This window comes from Colias eurytheme, chromosome 13 (genome assembly GCF_061535395.1).
Source record: "Colias eurytheme isolate Ceu_HAF_F1 chromosome 13, ilColEury1 Martin Lab GWU primary, whole genome shotgun sequence".
NCBI lineage: Eukaryota > Metazoa > Arthropoda > Insecta > Lepidoptera > Pieridae > Colias > Colias eurytheme.
Genome location: NC_142992.1, coordinates 8,197,552 through 8,222,286, shown reverse-complemented (window position 1 = coordinate 8,222,286; position 24,735 = coordinate 8,197,552). Strand labels below are relative to the sequence as shown.

Here is a 24,735-nt window from a genome sequence, read left to right as displayed (position 1 = left end):
TTATTTCAAATGTCTTTTAAATATTTACAAGTATTATTTGCTAGGAACGTATACAAAACTTCACGAAGACTATTATTATTTCCTTAAATTAAAGTCTTATAATTAAGAGGAAGTATAAATCCTCATTTAATTAAAATTACTCAATATCACATCTAAACTTCACAATCTTCGACAATACTTACTGAAAATATGAAAATGTTATCAGTTATTTAATTATTATTATAAAAAAACTGATATCCCGTTCTGAGTATCGAGTCGCTTACGGAGATTAAATCCAGGAACTCTCCAGTCTGAACATATAAGTAATTATGTATTATAGATATTATAACAGGTACTATCATAGTATTATCAACGTTATTATCAATTAATTATTGCAACAGAAATGTATGATCACGCTTGTTATGAATTTTTAATTGAACAATAAATAAATTTCATGGCAATGGTAGTCATATTTGAGCCCTTAGTTTGAACCTGGATCATCTGCAATATTTGATTTCATAAGCTTCATTTCCATCTGTTTTAGGACCGATTTTTCAATGCTTGAATAAAAAAATTATTCGTCGAATAATGTATAAAAAATTTAAAACTTTAAAAACGGGCAAGTAGAATACGTTTTTAAAATTTAAAATTTTAGAAACGTATTCTAATTGCCCGTATTTGACAGTTTACGTGACATTTTAATATTACCGTGTAAAATCGGCCCGTAGTCAATAAAATTAAACGCCTGTAAGTTAATTACAACAAATTCACTCTCGCTCATTTTTCTCCACAAGCTCAAAGTTTCTCTCTTGATGATGCCGCCTCTTCACTCGATATTCCATGACTTCTATTAGGGTATATCCTGAGAATCCTAATATAAGCAGACCTAGGAGTGTGTATAATCTGTAAAGATAAATAGCATTATTGTAAATAAACAATATTTAGTAACACTCACATGGCACATACAGTCTTATTACAGAAATATCCACATATAATGTCGTGCTTATTGATTATTATTTTCTAAAAACCAACTACTTTTTACGAATTTTACGAATACTAGCTGTGCCCCGCGGTTTCACCCGCATTGCTCCGCTTCTGTTGGTGATAGATGATATAGAGCCTATAACCTTCCTCGATAAATGGGCTATCTAACACCGAAAGAATTTTTCAAATCAGACCAGTAGTTCCTGCGATTAGCGCGTTCAAACAAACAAACAAACTCTTCAGATTTATAATATTATTATAAATTTCGACAAAACAAAATGTTGTACCTACATATAGCATCCAAGTCATTATAACGCCTGCGTATTTGCTAAGATTCTTAGCACTAAAAACTAAAAACACTAAACTATTTTTGATGGCGTCGCTTAAATAAATTACATATACTACAGCTAACTAACTTAATCTACCTTCTAGTTCCAATTTATCTCTATAATCAGATATAATAAAAATACAATAAATATGTACCTGGTTCTAACACAGAGGTAAGGAGCAGAGGCATAAGAGAGAACGCTGCCGGTGGCTTCCCATAGCCTGAAGTTTGAATATGCCGCTTCTTCGTCACCAGGGAATAATATCCCGGAAAATGCTGTATAAAATAAAAATTATAATTACCAACAGGAAGTACCATTACTTATTTATGTGTAGCTTGTGCGATTTCAATCCCAATCTTATTAATCCATGGGACTATAGCTTACACTCCTATAGTGTATTTTCCGAGGTTTCCTAGTTTCTAAACCATATAAGATAAGATCAATTCTTCATTCTCTAGTTTTATAATAATTATAACGATAATTCAATTTAAAGATATTGTTATTAAAAATTCTGTCGCAGACGCTGGTCGTGATTCTTCAAAGGTTAATCAGTACCGTGTCCTGAATCACGTTTCCTGAATGGAAATAATAAAAATTGACAACAAAATGTATTAAATAAACATACTTAATTGAAAAAATATTAACAATAAAATATAAATAAAATAAACCAAGATTCCTGTTTTGAACATGCGTAGTAATTACCTATAGCGTAACGTACTTTCTCTATTTAAAATTAATAAACAAAATCTGAACTGGTTAATTGGGTTTTACAAGATATTAATATATTTAATAAAGACGTCATGCAAAATATTTTATTGTAATTGATTATTAAGTTTTCATAAAAGCTTTCAAATTCATACTCGAACATTTTATTCATTCAATAAGACTTCTTCTAGAAGCACTTTTCAATTGTCATAACATATGATAACAGCGATACGGTTGTAAATTTCGACCAGAAACCAATCCTAGTTATAAAACTTTTGTGATGTATATAATATAATATAATATTTTCCACAAATAGTCTTTTTTCATTAGTACATACCATTGACTTGTACAAGCCAGACAGCGTCCGCAGTCCCCCAGATAGCTGCTAGGAAGTAGAACATGAGCCACTGCGACGGGTCTGGTCTCCACAGGAGCAGTGCCGTTATGAGACACAAATTCAAAATCTGAAAATTAACGTAACGAATATGGAAGAATGATCAACATTTATTATCATCACAAAAATTGTATCTAATATGCTAACAATGTAAAGGGATGAAAAGCTTTTGGCTTGTAACATTGCATAACATTTATAAAGGTTTTCTAAGTAGATAAAAATTGCGTATCAATTCTTATAAAAATAGAGTTATATTATTTATTTATTAACCATTGCTGCTATAATGATAAAAAACTTTTAAAAAAGGGACTAGAATTAAGAGATGGATATTAACTATTAAGTTGACTCAAGTATTATCATAATATACAAACGATTTTACAATAACAGTATGATAGTAAAATAAATACAGGATAATCAGTGCTTGCAATTTGCTAGTCTAACTAGGAACATGGTCTCTCTCGTAAAGCCATAATATCACATTGCCTTTTCTAGAATCGCATAGAACTAACCAGAGCGGTAAGCATAACAGGGTATCTTCCAGTAAGCTTGACGATCGCACCAGCCACAGGCGCCGCCAGCGCGTTGAACACACCGAAGCAAATCATCACGAAACCAATGTTCGGTATGCCGTATGCGCAACCGACAAATGCCTGAAAATTGGTATATAATATGTTAAAGTAATAAAAATAACTGCGTTAAAAACAACCGACTTCAAAAACTTTATTTTTTTTAGATATAATATGAGTAATTAACTTTCTTTGCCTTTCGCCTTAGTGTTAGGATATGAAATAAGTCTGAACCGTGTGAATAAGTTTTCAGATAATAGGTATAATATGTTATGTAATAGATAAACAGAACATTCAGTTATCGTAATAGGTACATCATAATTATACATATAACATAGGTAATCTTCTCACTCTCTCAAATCACTGCTTCTAATAAATTAAAGAAAATAAAACTCAAGGTCTTACTCTTTACTCGTTACGTTTAAATACTCTAAAAGCTCTAATATAACCAAATAACACAATAGACATTGTCACGACAAACTTTTAGTGAAAGGCGACCTTTGTGCCTTAACAACCTTCAACCAAAATACTTGACTACGTTCAGGAAATTGGCACACTTTAACGTATGATGTTTCTATTCGTACTTCCTTATAGAATAGATAGATAAATTATTGTTTCCTTCCTTTTCAGTAAACCACGACTTGTTACGAACAATGAACAAGAACACTATAAATCTTTATTGACAAATAATAGTCGTGTTCAATTAAAAGAACTGCATTGCACAATTATTATTTTGTATTTTAACAATTCTAACGATTTATTTAATTAAACTAAAGTATTGATTTCATGAAATAATAGGATGATAAAAAGTGAAAATTATTCATAAGACAAGTCGGGTCAATGCTTTTAAGCATTCGTTGCAAACATTCTGTTACAAACCAACATAAAAACACATTTATTCATTTATTCATTCAAAAGATCTTTCATCTGTATAGCAAACTTATACACGTTGAAATATTTCCACTGCGGAACATATACTCAAATTCCCGACAATATCCATCATAGTACCCTATTACCAGTTGTCAATAATTTCTGATTGAGCAATCTGTATTTTCGTTGGCGGCGTAATGCCTTCTTTTCTTCCACATACAAATTACGAATAACCTCTATATATACCTCTTAAAGCCTATTATTTATTACTAACCTGTGTAAAATCAGCAGCCATAAACGCCTGTTCCGCGCCAATGTAACCAATAACAGGCAGAAGGAGTAGTTGGTACTTGTGCCGCAGTTGACGCATCGTGACCGCCAGCAGCTGCAAACCAGACTTGCCGTGGGCCATGGGCTGCCGACCTACGTTGTACCTGGAAGATGTGGGACACTTGGTTTTAAGAGATATGGTAGTATAATAAAATTATATTAATATACTGTATGGAATGAGTATATAATAAAACGTATAAAAGCTTATGTTGCAGTTCATAAACATTATAATCTACTAAAATTTATAACAAATTCACTATTGTGAATAGAGTCCTATTGGACTCGGAAGTACTTTGGAATTCGAAATTGACTACTTAAATCAGTCATTTTTTATAGGAGTTCGAGTTTATGGATGCGATATTGTGTTTTCAATATACATATTATAAAAGAAACCCTCCGTGAATGTTTTCGGGAAAAATATATCAGGATACCAAATTTTCAGGAATTAAAATATGTAGGTGCCAGTCAGTTTTATATTAGTTTTTACAATTTACCTGCCAAGCGAATCCACTCCAACAGCAACAAGGATGGTCGCACACGCCATACAGGCCAAGTATACACCAGCTATCACTTGTATCTTGAGAGCTGAGGGAGGCTCCAAGTTTGTGTTCTCCTAAACAAGATGGAGTTAGTTGCAAATTTTATTATAGATAATACTAATTAATGGTAGTGCTAAAAAAGCTCTTTGATAAGATTTTTCTAAATTACTTCAATAAAGTGTTTAGAAGAGAAAGGTAGTATAAAAGCAAAATATACCTACAGTATTCGTTGTAAAATGAAGTATAAATAGATCATATTAATCTATACTTATAATAAATCTGTAGAGAGGCCAATTCTGTACATGAAATATATTTAAAAAAAAACTATGAAGGGGTGATAAGGGATCGCTACTGATGCCAAAAATGCAATCAGTAAAATTTTTGTCTGTCTGTCTGTCTGTCTGTCTGTCTGTCTGTATATTCGCTATAGAAACAGAAACTACATGACGGATTTTAACCAAATTTGGCACAAGTGTACTGTGTGTGTAGTGTGTGTGTGTGTAGTGTAGTCTATACTTATAATAAATCTGTAGAGAGGCCAATTCTGTACATGAAATATATTTAAAAAAAAACTATGAAGGGGTGATAAGGGATCGCTACTGATGCCAAAAATGCAATCAGTAAAATTTTTGTCTGTCTGTCTGTCTGTCTGTCTGTCTGTCTGTATATTCGCTATAGAAACAGAAACTACATGACGGATTTTAACCAAATTTGGCACAATTATTCTTCATACTCCTGGGCAGGTTATAGTAAAAGAATCATGTAAATCGGTGTAGAAACACCAAAGTTATACATAAAATACGCTATAAGTCATCGCGCGTGAATACAGAATCATGCCATAAGGATTATTTTTGTGTATCAGTTGCCGCGTTCGACGCGCTTCGCGGCGGGAGCTATAAAAAGGCGGCGGGTCTGCACCCGTTTCGCGTTGTCACGGCATCACGTGTGAACGGCTGAACCGATTTCGATAATTCTTTTCTATTATATTCCTTGAAGTACGAGGATGGTTCTCATGTAGAGAAAACGTAAATATGTTCCACGGGCGAAGCCGGGGCGGACCGCTAGTACTTAAATAAAACTGAGAACTTATTTACATCAAAACATGATTAAGCTTACGTAATTTCAAACTCTCCTTCTGTTATTTATGTACATTTTGAATCGTTTTTTTTTTCAAGATCTCTACATTTGAAATTTATGTTTTTGTTGTAATTTGTGAATAACAATCTAGGTAAATAATTTATTAAAAAGGTGTATAACTTACATGAGCGTCACTCCCGCTACAAAAGTTGACACCACAAGTCGCCCCATAGTCCGGAGTTGTTTCTGTGTAGTTGATCAACGCAAAAGCTTTTGGCGCCAAAGTTTCGTTCGCGTATGTGGTGATATCGCCCAAACTTGATGTTAGGACTGTAAAAGAATAATAATTATTATGTGAATTCGATTTATTATTTAATGTATAAAAGTGTACCAACAAAAAAATTATTTTTTTTTCCCACTTGAAAATATTACCTTGCAATTTATGAATTATATTATATTTTTTTGCGATGATTAGATTTTGCACGCCTCATAAGCGAAGCGTTGAGGTGGGTACTACTGTCACTTCGCGCAAAACATCTGATTTTTCAAACTTAAAATGTCTTTATATATCATACATTGCACTTGTAAGATAATACATACACACACATATTAAGAAAAAACACTATTTTTAACGTTCATGATATTTTTGATGTCATTTTTGTTATTTAAACTAGTTAAAAAACAGTTTAAAAAAGTTCTGTCTTGGACGTCCGTGTGTCTGTATGTGCGGATCCTTTTTCTTGTTAACACGATAGCGACCAAAATACTTTACTAATCGAGTCTTTTTTTTTCTCTTACGCTTGAGTATGCTCAGGAATAGAACCCTTTCATTTTTCAGGGTCTGATTCGATGTGGTTTAATTGTTATTAAATAAACAAAAATAATAATAAATATTTATTAAAAAAAAATTATTATAATAAAATTATAATTATTTAATAAATATTTATTAAAAAAAAATTATGAGGCGTGCACTTTTGGATTTTCCAAATTATTTTAATAGTACTAGCGGTCCGCCCCGGCTTCGCCCGTGGTACATATTTACGTTTTCTCTACATAAAAAGTAAAAACCATCCTCGTACTTTAAGGAATATTATAAAAAAAGAATTATCGAAATCGGTTCAGCCATTCTCGAGTTATGCGCTTACCAACACATTTTGCGATTCATTTTTATATATAAGATTAATAGTTTAAGTAGAAAGTGATTCTAAACTTTTTAGAAACGCTTTGTTTTTTACAAGGCATATAAAAGCCATAGTAGGTAATCATTATAATTATTGTAATAAATAAAATATCTTCGTGAAAAAGTAATACATTATACAGTGTAGAGCAACTAACTACAAAATACATCTATAAACGAAAATGCTAAAAACATATAACAATAAAAAACTTATTCAAGCCTGTTACAATTACGTAGTTAGTTTAAGTTAGGTTCAACGATTAAGCTCACGTTCTATATTTATTTCAAACGCTTTGCAAATAGGTGTAACGAATGAATAAACATCAGTATCAAATCCAAGGCAAGTGGACATTCACTTTGGACCCGGAAGGGCCCAATAACCTGTTCTTTGTTTTAGCACAAGTTGGTTAGACAATGACTTAGTATTTTGGGTGACAATGTGACAAAAGAAGAAACATAATAATTATTGGTGAAATCATGTTAAACACGACTGACGTAAGAAGATAAAAAAATGTGAAACCTTTTACATTATTTTTTTAATAGATAAATAACAAACAAAGGCAAATAAATATATTTAAATACTATAGGAGATACATTATATTTAGATATTTAGAATAAATCTAAATTAAACAAATGTTTAAAAAACTCGCGTTTCAAAATCTAGATTACTTATATTTTGGTCTAATAAATAAATAAATAAATAAATAAATATTATAGGACATTATTACACAAATCGACCTAGTCCCACAGTAAGCTCAATTATTAAGGCTTGTGTTGTGGGTACTAGGCGACGATAAATATAATATTATAAATACATATATAGATAATAACACCCCGACCCAAGAACAAATAATTGAGTTCATCACACAAATATTTGCCCTGACCGGGGATCGAACCCGGGACCGTCGGCTCAGTAGGCAGTTACTCTACCACTGCGCCAACCGCGTCGTCAAATAAATAAATGCGAATTTGGTAGAGATCATTGATAACATTTCAATAAACGTCCGGTTCCTGGATTAACAATTAAAAAGAAACATTCATTTATGTTTTAAAACACTAGTATTAAATAGGAATCCATATAATAACTCAATTACCATACAAATTAATCCTTATACGTATTGAATATATATCTACTTATGCTTCTACTACTAAAAGTATAAATAAGCAAGAAGAAATTATTTTAGTATAGTATAGTAGCATAGTAGCAATTGCAAATAATTTCTTCATTTTTCTCATAATTAAACTACTCAGCACAGATTAATTAAATATTAGATAGTTGTAAGGACTCAACCTGACAGCAAAGAAAAGCGTAATAATATTGACACACCAACAGTTAAGTTTATAACAGTGGCTGTAACGATTTCGTAACCGTTCCTTGTAATTACCTTGACACGTTATTACTAGGTTAGATTCTGATAGGAGATAAATATTGATACAGACCGAATGCAGTCATAAATAAATAATAATCGTATTGTTATAATACAGTTGATTCGCATCGCAAATACGTTCTAATGCTAATGCCATGTTTTGGCGAAAATGTTTATTGTTTTATTAACAGTATAATGATTTTTAAACTATTAACTGTGTAAGAGCTACTTTTATGTACATTTGATATGTAATTTGAATTTGTAACGACATCGATTTGTAAATCAATCAATATGAGATTGACAATGTAGAGCATAGCAACCAAATAGCAACAAATGATAGCAATTCCGGTTAGAACAATTATCCATGGTGACAAGGATTACAATAAAATTGTTTTATATTCTCGGTATTGTGCGTGAGTCATAGATAATCTATGAACGCGGAATCGGCAATCGATTTATTTATTTTTTGCTCCATATATAGCGCCACACTTATACTAAACAACACCGTGACCGTTTTTAAATTACAATACTTTTTGTGAAACAAAATTTCAATGGCAGTATTTTGACTATATAGAACAACAGCGATTGTATTTCTACAATTCGCAACTACGATTTTTCCTTGGTGAAAGTCGACTTCCTAATAACAATGTCAGAGGAAACTCGGTCTACGAGTATGACTTTGATTTGGTTTATATATTTAAATTTTAAAGTAGGTGTTAAAAGATTATAGATAAGATAATTGTTATTTATTACATGTTCACAATGCGAAAAATTACTTCAAAACAACAACAAATGTTGAGAAAGAATAACTTTAATCATAAATTAAAATATTAGATATATTAGATATACAGACATGACATCTTAAATGGTCCCTGGATAACTGAATGTAATTTCAGAAGATCTGAATTTTTGATATTACACCTTCCTTTATAAATTAAAGTATTACTTCAAATTACTTATTTTTAATTATATTTATTCTTTACTGTACCATGATTTTCTCAGAGCATGATATTGTAGAGACTGTATACCTTGCATTTTTTTAATGTAATGCATCCAAATAGAAGAGATGCAATTGCATTGTTCTCATATAATACGGATAATCTAAAAATAAGTAAAACTAGGTTTGGTAAATAAAGTTAGACAAATATGTAGGTAAGTAGAAATTTACCTTTAAAATGATAAAAATGTAGCATGATTAACTTTTTGTGGACACAATCGTTCAACTAATCTCCTTGGCTAAAGGGCATAAAACATTGGAACCCACCCAGTGGTCCGTATGAAGGATATCGACTTTTCGCTAAGGAAATAATTATTAATTTATTTAATATTTAAATAAACTTTTTGCTTTATTTGTTTGGACAAAAAATTGTTCCTTTCAAATATAATATTCGACACACCTGTGAATTGAGGTGTCGAAAACGATTTACTCTATGTTATATTGAATGTAATTGTGTTACTTACTTGCTGAAGATATGAGGTTTCCCCAAATCTGTGCCATTTGGTAGAACATGAAGAAAAGACCAAAGAATCGAACCACCAACACATCCGCAGAGACACCAGACAGCTTAGCGTAGGGTTCCGCAACCTGATAATAAAATGTAGTTAAAATAACGTTTAAAACGTTTAAACTAGTAATAAACTTTGAGAAATTGAATATATAATAGCATAACGATAATTGCATTTAATAATTTTGCTTAAATAATGTCAACTCCTCGAAATTAATACAAACAAAACTATTACCATAATGTACTCTATGATTATGTTTCAAACAACTTTAAACTTGCATACAAAATTAATTATTTGTACATAGTATAATAATATTATGAGCACGCCTTTATAAAATATCCTTACGACATTGTAAAACCAAACCAACGTTTTAAATGTCAGTCGGATGAAACAATCAGAATTCAGGGGTTAAATATAGGCAACTTTTTCAAATCTATCACAAGAATTTGAAATATACATAGAAATATAAATAAACTTATGTGCTACCGTAAAATCAATTCAAAACGAAGTCATAATATATGACTTAAAGTGTTATGAAGTCATAATATATGACTAAAAATTTTGTGTAGATATATTATATGATATTTCTGTGTGAATTCAGCCTTACTTTTTTACGCGAGCCTAGTTGACACAAATTGTAAAGTACGACACTAATAAATTGTTGTCTAAATGATTTACCTTAAATAATTATCATTAATTGTAAGTTATTAAAGAATATGCTAATATTAGAATGAGAACATACAAAAGTTATTCTATTTACACAATATAACTCCTACGAACCCTTACGAAGTAAAGACCCCATATAAACCTATAGCTAAATGAAGGCTAAATGAATAGCTATGTTGGGAAAATATATTATGTCAATCTGGAAGCCTGTGCGTAGCGTCGTCTTCTTTAGGTACTAGGTATATTATAATATTATAATGAGGTAGGTATAGCTAGCCAGTATTTTTAGTTTTTTATTGAGAAGTAGTTAATACTACATAACAACTTAGGTAACAGTTTTTGAAAATTCTATCACCTCTATATTATACGAAGCTACGCTTTGAAATACGTGAGCAAATAACATCAAAGTTACAATATTGTATCCATAGAAATACCTAAATAACCTAAAAATCCTTCAAACACTATTATCCATAGCAACAGGATATAGAATTTTATCGAACTTCGATTTTAACAAAACATCACGTATGCAAGATCGTTGGTTTTTTGCAAATGCAATAACACATATGCAAATTAGCTAATACTGTATTCGAAGTCAAGATTACAGTGATTCAGAACATATGACGACCTTAACATGAATATCTAAAATTCAAATAATCTTGCACCTGATAACACTTATTCAGTAGTTGGTGCTAATTTTGATGTGAAAATTGAAACCGTGAGAAGTTATATCTACCTACTATTTGTCTGTGATATAGGTACGTGGTCATTACATTAGGTCATACATTAGAGTTGAAATAATGTCCTAATAAGTTATTAAATTGAATTGGGATAATCAAATTACACGGTTCATTGTTATCATAAAGGTTCTTGAAGTATTTATTACGAGTAATTAACGATGTACTCAACACAAAATTTATTTGCAAAAATGAAGCATGTTTATTGTATACAGCTTAGTACTAAAATTAGCAATTAATAAATGTAAAGTTGAATACTCCTACTTCAAATTAATTTCATTTTATTCAAATACATTATTTAACGAATTGTCATTTGACCAAGGATAGTAACATTCATGATTCATGATTCCTATCAAAATCGCTGCACGAACAACATTTACTTGTAGGTGGTGTTTATTCATGAACAGGTAATCATTGATACTTAGGAAATTTAGCAATCATACATATACATATATTTATTTACACTACTTCAATACTGCAATAATTGTGTTTTAACAAAAAATTAAAGCACCTTCAAATGGTCAGAACTGAACAAATGCTTTCAAATAAAAGAAATAAACATCAAAATCCCTTCACCCAGTCTTAAATTCTGGGGTAACAAGCCTAAAATACAATCTAAATTATCAATTGAGGTTCTGGGTTGAAAACGCTATTTGACACTACCATTTATGTTAACACTAGCTGTGCCTTGCGGTTTTTCCCCGCAGTGCACTACTCCTGTTGGTCTTAGCGTGATGACTGATGATATAATATAGCCTATAGCCTAACTCGATAAATGGGCTAAACACCGAAAGAACTTTTCAAATCGGAGTCCCTGAGATTAGCACGTTCAAACAAACATACAAACTCTTCAACTTTATAATATTAATATAGATTATACTAGACTTACCACAGATAAGTAAGTACACTTAGCACACCAAAGAGGTCCCCCGCCAAGCCCCACCATCATTCCCGCGGGAACCAGGGTGTGCAGGCGAGGGTAGAACTGAGCAGCTATGAACGGCATGTATGGTATGAAGGACAATGCTACTGTCCACTTACATCCTAGCCATCTGCAAGAAAAACAAAAGATGAATACATGGTAATAAGCACAGAATAATATAATACTATACCTAATAGATAAAAGTTAGGAAGTAAGTAGCAAAAAATGCAAATATATGTAAGAAAATTTTACCAAAACTCAATATGAAAACGCAGTTATAGCACAGATGATATAACTAGTAGGTATTCGATAACCAAAAGTTAGTAGCAATAAATGCATCTATGCGTAACAAATTTTACAAAAACATCGTGATATACCTATGTATTTTCAATTTGCTTTTCTATTAAAACGGGGAAATTGAATGTCGCTTTTCTATTGTTTATTTTTTTACACTTTAAATCTATGAATTTAGATTGGAATGCTTAATCAGATAGATAACAAGAGGATGATGCTGCAAACACTTAATAAACATTATTTATTAATTTAATTGTAATCTTAAGTTTTGCAAAAATCTTTAAAAATGTTATATCCTTTTTCATTAACACAATTAACATGGACATTCCGTGTTATAAATAAGAAATTCTGTACAAAACGGAATATGATTTTTTCTCAGCAAAAAGGACAATAACGAGAATATAAATATTCCAATAATTCACTTCTTCTAACTAGATAAATACAATAGCATTGACCCAATATAGTGACCGACCTTACAATGGTCACTTGTGTGTTTTCTTTGAATGGTAGTTCAGATATTAAAAGTGACTAAGCAGGCGCTAACAAAAACTATTGTCCTGCAATCATTTTTCCATATCTCAAGGTGGTATCAAGGCATGCAGATATGGCTGAAATTGATGGCGATTATACCAAAGGTAGAGCTAGCGTATGTTTTGTTAACGGTTCCATACAAGAAGAAGGAAGGCATTATAGATAATAATGTCTTCCTAGTATACTCAAAATACGGAGTCAATTAAAACAAAACTTATAAAAAATAGCTATTTTTAATTTCAATCATCATTATAATATAGCCAAATATTTGGGTTCATTATAATCTTATCTATAAAGAAGTAACCGACATATTAGTAACCGAAGTTTGGGCTCATCTCGCCCTTTTGCCCTTGGCTATCAAACTTAAGTAAGTATTTACTTAAATAATTATATAAAACATAATAACTTCGACTTCTAAAATCATGATGATAATGATGAGACAAAGTTTTTACATTATGAATATTTATTAATTAAAGGAAATAAAAAAGTAATAGATTTAATAAACAGTAGTAATAAAACCTTTACGTACATCTAAAAGTAATTGCAATTGAAAATGTTTTGTTTTTCAATTGGAAATACTGACACTTAAATACAATGTTAATGACTTAATTAAATGAATTGTTATTATTTAATGATTTGTACATGTTTGTACTAATAAAAAGTAGTTAAAGCTGATTTCCAAAAAAGGAAGAAGTTCTCAATTATTTTTATATGGTTTAATAACCATGAAATGACACAACATCCGTGGATAAGATCTATAGCGACTTAATTATTTCAATTAAAAATATTTATGTGATATATTGAGAGATTTATTATTGTCACAAGCTATTAACGTAATTGTAATCATTTATTTTAATAAAAAGTATAAAGTATGCTCTACAAATTAATATCTAGGTACTCTTATTTTAAAATTAAGTTATCCATTTAAAAATATATTTCATTATCTTGTTTCTGTTTACATATTTAGTAAGTACATATAAGATTCACAAGGACATCAATTTTTGAAATTTCATGAGTTTAGAGAATACATGTATGCAAGACGGTAGTTGGCTGAATTCAGTTCAAATGCACAGATAATTTAAATTTTAATTCACTGAATACTTACTTGATAACCATAGCTGGTAGGAACACATTAGACAAGATCAGAGAGAAGTATATAGCCGCTAGTGTGAAGGTACCAGCCGCGGCGTCCGTGTTCACCGAACTCTGAAGGTTGGCAGCTCCGTGGAATGCCGTGAAGTGGATCATGAAAGCGAAGCCCAGGACGAATATGTTCCTGTTTATACGCCATTTTTCGTTTGTCCCGAACGCCACGGATCCTGGCATAGTGGATCTAAAAGTATGAGAATTGGTATTAGTTGTTAAAGCTTGTTCTTTATTATTACTTCTTAAATACTTGATTAAAAATTGTGTTTACTATACAATAATAACTATCTACATAACGATATTTAATTCTTTAGGTATCGTTATTATGTACCTAGTTATATAACTACGATATATATCGTTATTATTGGTTCTTAAATTAAGTGAATAGTGAAAACTTTATATGATTGATAGTTAAATCAAAAAAATATTTATTTATGTAGATGATTACCAAATGGTTATATTTGTAGACATATACCTAACAATAAAATTGATATATATATAGTGTACTTAAAAATTGCATTGGCATAGTTAATTGTTATAAAATAAGATCATTTCCACCTGTTTACTGAATAGCATTAACGTCGAGTATAATTTAATATTTCTCTTATATTTAATTTATAGTTTGGCTTAGATTGTCGCACAAATTGGCAACAAAATACATTGTTAAAGGTTAACAGGTACAAAATTCAAGATTTATCGCCCTCTAACAAATATATTAATATTAACTAACATGTCAATTTAAACGCTAGTTAGGCAAGTCACGTGGTGGTAAAGTACACGCCGTTTGTAAGAAACTAGCTGTGCCTACGACTTTGTTTGTATGGTTGGATTACGCGTGGTTTTTCCCGCATAATTTGCAACTATCTTACTGATAATATATCCGTAACGAGTTAGTATGTAACCCATAATCTTCATTGATATAGTAACATTTAGACAGCAGTTCCCGATGGCCTTTTCCATGCAATTAGTTGGGCCTACGATTTCGACCGCGTGGAGAACGGATTTTCCCGCGTACCTAATTTACCTCTATCCGTTTAATATAGATCTTTCTCAATAAATTGGCTTTAAAAAATAAAATAAATTTACGAATCTACAAACTCACTTCATTATATTATTATTTTTAGCAAATTGGGTTGCAAAAGTAAACTTTTATTTCTGCGCAATGATTTTAAATATATCTCTTTTTTACCTATTTAAACAGACAAACTACAGACTTATGAACCAATAAGTATGATCGTAATATTGTGCAATTTATGTACAAAACTCGCATAATAATAAATGCAAATGATACATTTTTTCCGTCTCTCATATTATAATTTTATAAAAATCGTTCATATTATTATGAAATAGATTAAGATGAAGAAGTTATAAAGTTAATAAGGGCACAAAATTCAAACAGTAACGGAAGAAACTATCAAAATTAAATAGTCAATACCAACGTAATTTGTAGGTATTACTACAATACTTCGTTTATTATTTACAGAAACTTATATTTAATACAGTTTAATTGATAGCACAATATCGCAATGAATCTGTGGGAGGATAATAAATGCAAAAATATCCATAAATCTACGTCATCGTTTGCACTCTATGTCCGAAGTAATTGTTTCTGTGTTCCATTTTGTAATTTGTTTGATCAATCAAGGTTATTATGTAGGTCTTACCTTAATGTTATATGCAAGTCTTCGTGTACGAGTTGAAGTATATAAACGTTTACAAATGTATTTATACAATTTTCCATTGCAGCATTGCTCTATATCGTTGCATTGTTCGTTATGCATTATTTTTTTTCCGGTCTAAAGCCTTAATTGGTGGTTAAGGCTTTAGACCGGAAAACGCCAAAAAGTATATAAGTATAATATAAATAAAAATAAAATTTAAGAACAACTTAACTCACTTTTTTTTTTTCACAAAACTTGTGAACTAAGAAAATATACAGTATGATCACAAATCACAATCATCTGTGTAGAAATAGTAATTCATATTTTACATTTTACCCTTATTTTTAGTAAAATAATTAAGCTATTTATTATAGTTTAGACCCTGCTGTAAATTTATTTAAAATCATAAATTATTTATCCTCCATTGCCACTGAATAATTTACATAATTTGTGTTTGAAACCTTCTGTTACGCAAATAATTCTGGTACTAGCCTATTGCGAATTACAGAAGGCCATCTACCATATCAATACAATAAATAATTAACACTGCCCACATAACATATATTTAATTGCACTTCTAAAAACTAGAACAATTAAGGTCATATTATATATGACTGTATTAGCATTCAAAGATATCAATCAAGTTCAATAGTCGTGTATAAAATAATAATGAACGTGACAAATTAATTCGATATCCGGTTGTAAACCTCCTGTTTAAATATTATGCAAATAGTACATGCTGTAATAGATACGTGATACGTAGATAAGGTAATTACTGGGGAGACAATTCGGTACTGTTTCGGAATTCGCAATTGGCTTAAAAGTAATGTACGAATGGTTTTGTCTTTATGGAAGATGTCACCTTTGCTACAATTTTTCTTTGAATTTATAGTAAGTACAATACAATCGGTGAAGGAAAATACAGTAAGGAAAGCGACAGTCCAAGAATCACCCACAACCCGCTTATCTTTGTTTTTTTTTTATGTAGGAACATAAAAAAAACGAAAGTTCGTCGACACGTGACATCTACCCACGCACGCCTGAAGCCTCATAATAGGCCTGTATCTCTACAGTGGCCTGATGATGATGATGATAATACACCCTTCTGAATCTGCCTTTTTTTCAGACCCGCGTCAACCCGAACAAGATATTGTTAATCTTTATATCAAGATTTAAGCTACATTTCATTATTGTCTTGACAAAATTCTATGTGAACACAGATCCATTATTAAGAAGGAATTAATTCTCAGCAAAATTAATTTAAAAATATTTAAGGATACGTGCAATTGCGCAACATTATAACAAAAGATAACAACGTAATAAACACTTAGCCCTATAATTTATTGTGCATATGTTTTTCATACATTTAATTAATTCATTTTCATTGTTATTCTGGTAAAAATTTGTTAATATTCGTGTATGATGTAAATACAGTAATTATGTATAAATTAATTAAAGTAAAATGTTATCCTCCTGACACAGGTTTTATCTTAAACTTACTACTCCAAATTGTGTAAAATTTAGAAAGGTAATAAACTATTTTTTTTATTTTTTTTTTTATTATCCTAATTAAAAAGTTCGTTTACCTATAGGTATGGTACGTATCCGGAGGTATATATTATCCGCTTTTTCATCCTTCCCAGTGGACTAATTTATTCGAGTTCCCTCCCTTACCCTTTAAAAGCAATACATTTGCAGAGGCCCTACCTCCGCAAATAGGTACTCAACGGCGTAGATAGTACTTTAACATAGGGTAAAGCACCATATCATTTTCCCACTCCGATATAATAAAAACCTAATTATTTAAAAAGAAATTAACTAGTTTCATGTTTTTAGGTAAAATCTTCAAAAAAGATAAAGCGGACTAAATGCATGGTCTTGTAAAGTACTAAGTAATAATAGTTGTAGGCTTACAGTAAAAATAAAATTAACCGCAGGGTTTGTGGTCACAACAAGTCTTGAGAAAATATTAATGTCAAGCGACTCCTACTAATGGGAATTCCCTGGAATGGAAGTTTCTACAGCTTTCTGAAGACATTTAATAAAACTGTTTATTATTTCTTATAGGAGTCGACAAAAAACCCTGATACCTTGAATAACACAAATATAAACTTATTTTAATTGAAGCAGGGGTTTCCCTTTCTTGAGATTATTTTCTGCATCTCTTATCTTTTGAATATAATATTGTAGGTATAGTATGATATTATTTTATTGTGGACACTGACTAGATCGGAACTTCGACTTTTATACAAGCTCATATTTAACATTACATTTGGTGAGGTCAGCTTAGGCTTTAGTTTTTAGAAAACGTTTCACATTTTTTCAATAATCATTATATGTATGGAGTGTAATTATATGCCTTAACGAAAATAATATATTAATAAGCGGCAGTTAAAAACTGGCTAAGCAAATGAAGCTCATAAATGCTGAATATACGTAGAAGCCAACTTTTAATGATTGTAAATTATCCCCATATTTGTCAAATCCGCCGATTTCTCAATGAAAATACCAGAAAATACCTACCGTGCAATATACCTCTATTTTATGACAACTCACTTATTAATGACTAGCTGCGTCCTGCGGTTACAACCGCGTTAAGGAGTTTTTCCTTTTAATTTTAAAGTTCCTAAACCTTACGAATAAAAAGTAGCTTATGTTACTCCTAATTACATCGGCTATCTGTCCGTAAAGGCCCATCTATATCGGTACGGCTTTTCCAGAGATTAGCAGGGATGAACTGACATACAATGCTAAAATTACTATTTTGATGTATGTACCGTGTTACCGTAAAAAAACAGACACTCCAATTATATTATTGTTATGGAATCGTGTTTTATAGATTGTAAATTGTAATACCTACATGCATTTGCATAGTTATGATAATGTTAAATGCATAAAATCAATCAAGATATTTACATCTTAGAGCTCATTGTATGCGCAAAGTGAATATTTTATAATATGAACAATGAAAAATATTCAATGTAACATAAATAAGATATATAATTTAATGTTGACGACATATATATATATATATATATATATATATATACTAGCGGTCCGCCCCGGCTTCGCCCGTGGTACATATTTACGTTTTCTCTACATAAAAACCATCCTCGTACTTCAAGGAATATAATAAAAAAAGAATTATCGAAATCGGTTCAGCCGTTCTCGAGTTATGCGCTTACCAACACATTTTGCGATTCATTTTTATATATAAGACTAGCGGTCCGCCCCGGCTTCGCCCGTGGTACATAATATTTACGTTTTCTCTACATAAGAACCATCCTCGTACTTCAAGGAATATAATAAAAAAAGAATTATTGAAATTGGTTCAGCCGTTCTCGAGTTATGCGCTTACCAACACATTTTGCGATTCATTTTTACATATATATAAGACTAGCGGTCCGCCCCGGCTTCGCCCGTGGTACATAATATTTACGTTTTCAAACATATTGTATGGTATATTAAGAAGAGCTGGAACGTCAACACATTTACACAATGCACATGTTAGGCCGGGAGATACTGACACAAAATTTCGGGCCATTTGTAACAGGATGGCGGTCTAGAGGGGTCTTAGTACGCAATGACAAAAAGAAAAATGATGGTCAGAACGCTGGTACCGGCGGACTAGTCGCGTGGGCGTTAGTCACACTCGTCGGATAAATAGCGAAAGTCCAACGATTTGTAACACAAAAATTTTAGAATTTACCGATAGCCCTTAAAAAAGATGTAGGCGATAGTGTCATGCCATACAGTTACGATGTGACTTACAGTCCGCCATACCGACGTGAATGCGTTGATTAAAAAAAAAACAATTCAGCCATTTGTACCGAGCTCACTTTTGCACAGGTAACCATCGTCGTGCAGCCATTTACTAAAATTGCCATGCCATACTTTTCGGACGATTCCAAATGGTCGCCATAACGCGGAAAAGTCAAACGATTTGTAAATCGTTTGACTTTCGCTATTTATCCGACGAGTTCGACTAACGCCCACGTGACTAGTCCGCCGGTACCAGCGTTCTGAGTTCTGACCATCATTTTTCTTTTAGTCATTGCGTAATAAGACCTCTGTAGAACCGCCATTCTGTTACAAATGACCCGAAATTTTTTGTCAGTATCTCCCGGCCTATGTATGTGTCATATTTTGCAATTGTTTATAAATACAGGGTGATGTAATTGGTGTAGTACGATATCTAAAAATCTATGAAGAATTTTGTGATACAGTAAATGGAAGAATTATAGACTATTTTACAGTATTTACTTAATAAAATCATTTAATTTTTTGTTCATTTTCATTAGAAATGTCAATTTTTCTCACCAAGGTGGAAATTTGGATGATAAGGATCTTGTTAGAAAAATATAAATTTTGACTAAAATCGGCATTTTTTTTTTCAAAAATCAAATAACTAATTAATAATCAGAGTTATCACATTATTAAAAAAAATAAGCCAAACTATACACAATTTTTACCTACTTGAGCAATCCTCAAAGATCTCAACCCAATTGAGTTACTATGGGGCATAATTAAAGGGAAAGTAGCATCACAAAATGTGAACTTTAACTTGAAAACTGTGTAAGAATTATTTAGAAAGGAAGCAAATGCTATTAGTCTGGATATGTTTAGTGACGTTTGGAGAAAGACGCGAGAACATGAGGAAAAATATATTCAATTAGAACCAAAAGTAGATAATTACACTGACTCATTTATAATAACATTAAGAAATTCCGACAACGAAACATCGAGTTCTTCGAGCGATGAAAGTTACAGTGAAGTAGAAGATTACGATTATGATTAAATAGATTCTTCTTCTTCTCTATAGATACTGCTTTCTGAATTGGTGGTAAATGTTAAAACTGTTAAACTGTTATGACGATTCAAAAGTGCTTCTAGAAGAAGTCTAATTGTATAAATCTTTGAGTTTGAGTTTAAAACCAATAGTGTCAAAATTATACAATAAACATGTAACACATATTTGTTAGCGCGTATTGGTAGGTATTACGTACTTACTACAAATATAATATTTCTTAGATATCTTTACTCGACCAAAGTCAGGAATTTAATTATTATTTGATAATTGAATGATTATTAATACTTTTATCCAATTGATTATTATTAGAATAAATAATTAACTTCATCAATTGATTTACTTTTAAATTATAATTTTACAGGTAAATTATGAGAGCTTTCATAAGTAATTATATTTGCATATACATATCTACAACGCACCCATTTTACAATTCAAGTCTAAAATGAAACTAGAGTCGCATTTATTTTTGAACATACTGTAAGTGAAATTGCATAAGTGTGAGTACTGTGAACATGCCAGCTTTCCCTAATTGACCGATATATAAATTTAGATAATGACAGTTTAATCTCTAGACTGACTAGCCAACTGTATTGAGATAATATTAGATATATATTAATGTGCATAGAAATGAATAAAAAACAATTGTTGCTCCCTTTTCCATATCTCAGCTCAACATATCATTTTAAAAGAAATATTATTTCAAACAATAATTAGATAGTAGATAAGACGTTATTCATTTTTGCCGAAAAGCTTTTTTAACATTGTTTACGCTTTATAAACAGAGCGTCAAAAAAATGTTCTACGCCGTGTCGCCGTATGTAGAACATTTTTTTGACGCATTCGTTTTTTATTCATATTTTTACGTACTCTTTTTATCAATATAATTAATACGAATAAAAATATTACCTATACAAAAAACCTGTTTATTTTTTATTTTTATTAAAGACTTTAATTCTTCTTTTATTATAATAGAAAATATTATGTTATAATTTTTTAAATATTTGATGAAATATAAAAAAAGCTTCTAGTTACGTAGTACCTCTATTAAAGATAATTAATTATTATTAATTGGAAATGTACCGGTTATTCCGGTATGTAATTATATTATATGCATATTAGGTTTTTCTTCAGTATGCCTCTATGTAATAAAAAGTTTCTTCTTGAAGGCAATTTAAAATAAGTTATTTTTACATTCAGTTAAATAGGAAATGCAAATATAGTCCATTGATTTCCTCAAAGAAAAGTTCAATTGTATGAATTTAACACTGCACATGTCGTGGTTACAAGAAATAATTCATAAATTAATTGTATCTCATAATGGTAAACGTATATGATGTAGGTACCTATGTGCACCTATGTGTGTATAAGCCATACTAATATGATTTTTTAGAAAAATAATTTCTTACTATTCTATTATTATTTAGTTAAATGTTCCACTGTAACAACCTCCCGTTAACTTTTACAAAAAATGAAATTTTTATCAATCAATCAAATTTAACTGAATCGATACAGCTATTCTAGAGGTAGCGAGACAAACGACCAGTAATTGATATTTAATTTTTATATATTTCATAGAACCTTTATTGGATTTTCATATTAATTGTATTTGACCGCCCTTGATATTTTCGCAAAAGAGGTGAATTAAAAATAGACTGTCTTAATTTTAATGAACAATAAATGTGTATGAATTATTTTATTGTATCGGAAGTTAATTTCATAAGAAGCATGTAGTAGTACTTAATGTAACTTTTCTCGATGTACATTTTAAAAGGTTTATTTGTTTACAAAATACAGTAATTTTTAAAACTACGTTTTATATTTTACTAGCTGTTTCCCGCGGTTTTACCCACTGTGCTCCGCTCCTGTTGGTCTTAGCGTGCTGATATATAGCCTATAATATAGCCTACCTCGACCGCCTCCTTGGTACAGTGGTTGACGCGTGAGCGTAGAACCGAGGGGCCCTGGGTTCGATTCCCAGTGGAGACGAAGAAAAAAAATGTCTCGGTCTCAGGACACAGAAGGCTGATCACCTACTTGTCCCTAAAGAAAATCGATCAGTGAAACAGATGTATGAATAATTCATCTGCCCCTTACCCCACTACGGGGACACGGGACTTCACTTTTACTACCTCGATAAATCTAAAACCGAAAGAATTTTTCAAATCGGACTAGTAGTTCCTGAGATTAGCGCGTTCAAACAAACAAACAAACTCTTCAGCTTTATCATATTAAATAGTTATAGATTTGTATTGATTAATTGATCGATAGTACTTATTAATTTTTATTTAAATCATCTAAATATTTATAAAAATCAAACTATAATAGCATTAGATAAATGCAATGGTTTTATGTTAAATATTTTCGTTTCACAATTTTGAAAATTTATTATATTTAGATTTATAGTTTAAGATTCACTACTTTAAAATTAAATTACTACTTTAAATCAGATAAAATTAAAAATTAATTAATTTAAATTTACCGAACTTTTTCCCAGATTTCTACTTATTGTGTAGTATTAAATTATTAAGTCACATTTCTTATTATTTTTTTTTTCAATAAACAAGACACTGTATTTCATAAAATAAAAAAATATCGTATTTTCAATTTTTTTATAAAATTTTTAAATTTTATTTCCTTACTCTAAACTCTATTTATTAAATTATTTCTCACTAACTCACCTTTTATCACGACACTCACTACACACAAAATTCGCGATACTTACTGTAACCGTATGAACCGTTCTATGAGCTACTAGGACCCTAACTAAACGCACTCAAACCGACTGAGACCCGTAAACCACGCCGCGTTTCCAATGGACTACTTTCAATTTTTATATCACGTACAAGCTTTATTTATTACTTAGTGCTAACTGCTAAGCAAAACTGCAGTTATTTTATAAATGCAAAAGTTTTGTATGTTACGTTATAGTATATTATTAATTATTATATTAGTATGAAATGTATATGAGCGAACTAGCAACGGATGGAAAGTCAAGATTTTATATTAAAATTCTTTAATACCTCTGATTATGTAGAAAAATAGAGTATATGTATAAATATGTGTTTTTCGGCGTATATAATATAAACATATTCAAGTTCGTTCACAATTTTATGTAGAGCGGCCAAACGATATTAGATCTGTCGTCGATGGAGAAAAAAATTACAATATCTTAGCTATTAATAAGTAAAAAAATAATAAGCAACTGAAGAAGAAATTGGAGATATAAAATATTGAAGTAAACTGAGAATTCAAAAATAAATGAAATATTGTTTTATGATAAGTTTAGGGAATTACTTGAAGATGTGTTATGGTATTATATTATGAATTTTATTGAAATTACGATTTTCGCCTACCGAAATAGTTGATACCCTTTCTACATAATACAAACTTAAGCTAAAAAGTACCATGACGTATCGTGTAAAAATGGAAACACGAAATTCTCAACTTTACAAGCAGCCTTTGATTATGCGATATTATCATTCATTCAAACAATCGATTTATAACATAATAACGTAATTTGCATTTATATTTGTTATTATTGATTATTATTTCTAAATGTTGATAATTTATTACTTTTTAAAGGGTAATAAGAATACTATAGATACTATATGGTGTCTCCATATACATTTCACCTATGTAATAATTAAAAAAATATATAGATATTGAATTTGAAACCCAGGTGAGTTTGATTTATTTTGAAACAATATTGTAATTTAGGAACATAATGTTTTAGAAAATAACAGTAGTAGAATAATGTAAACCCTAAAAAGGTAAACGGAAACGTAGGACTGTTCCGTTTCAATGATAGATTTTATTTATGAGCAAATGGGTAATAAATTAATAGGTGTGTGTAAAGACAAGACAAGAGTAGGTACATATTTATAGTTGTACTAGATTTTCATTGCGGTTTTATCCGTTTTCATTCCTGTTACTTTTGGTCCTTGCGTGATGATATTTACTCATCAACTGTTTTATATTATTTTTTCACATCATACGAACCATGATAGACTTTTTTTCTATTCTTTAAAAACGTTTGAATGCAATAAAACGAAAAAAAAATGAAATTCTACAAAGGCTGCGTTCCATATGATCTATCGATACAATATTGTAATTTGTTATCCTTATGTATGTTTATAATATGTTTCATA

The 24,735-nt window shown here is 30.5% G+C and overlaps 1 protein-coding gene across 1 annotated transcript; it reads right to left on the bottom strand.

Moving 5' to 3' along the window:
• Window positions 1–3: 3 nt before the first annotated feature.
• On the bottom strand, window positions 4–23,334 carry LOC149903567 (UNC93-like protein). Its single transcript, XM_090108472.1, has 11 exons — window positions 23,266–23,334; window positions 14,076–14,303; window positions 12,113–12,275; window positions 9,779–9,902; window positions 5,958–6,103; window positions 4,652–4,770; window positions 4,102–4,261; window positions 2,901–3,041; window positions 2,335–2,461; window positions 1,447–1,567; window positions 4–882 (listed from the first exon to the last, which is right to left on the bottom strand). Exons 2-11 carry the CDS (start codon window positions 14,294–14,296, stop codon window positions 747–749), a joined length of 1,458 nt encoding a protein of 485 aa, XP_089964598.1. The 5' UTR covers window positions 14,297–14,303; window positions 23,266–23,334; the 3' UTR covers window positions 4–746.
• Window positions 23,335–24,735: the final 1,401 nt, after the last annotated feature.

Excerpts from the sequence above, each read along its gene's own strand:
- LOC149903567 (XM_090108472.1), bottom strand. The coding sequence starts at position 14,296 with ATGCCAGGATCCGTGGCGTTCGGGACAAACGAAAAATGGCGTATAAAC. Across the intron at positions 3,042-4,101 it reads TGGCTGCTGATTTTACACAG|GCATTTGTCGGTTGCGCATA; the intron begins GTTAGTAATAAA and ends ACCAATTTTCAG. Across the intron at positions 883-1,446 it reads TACCTCTGTGTTAGAACCAG|ATTATACACACTCCTAGGTC; the intron begins GTACATATTTAT and ends TTATCTTTACAG.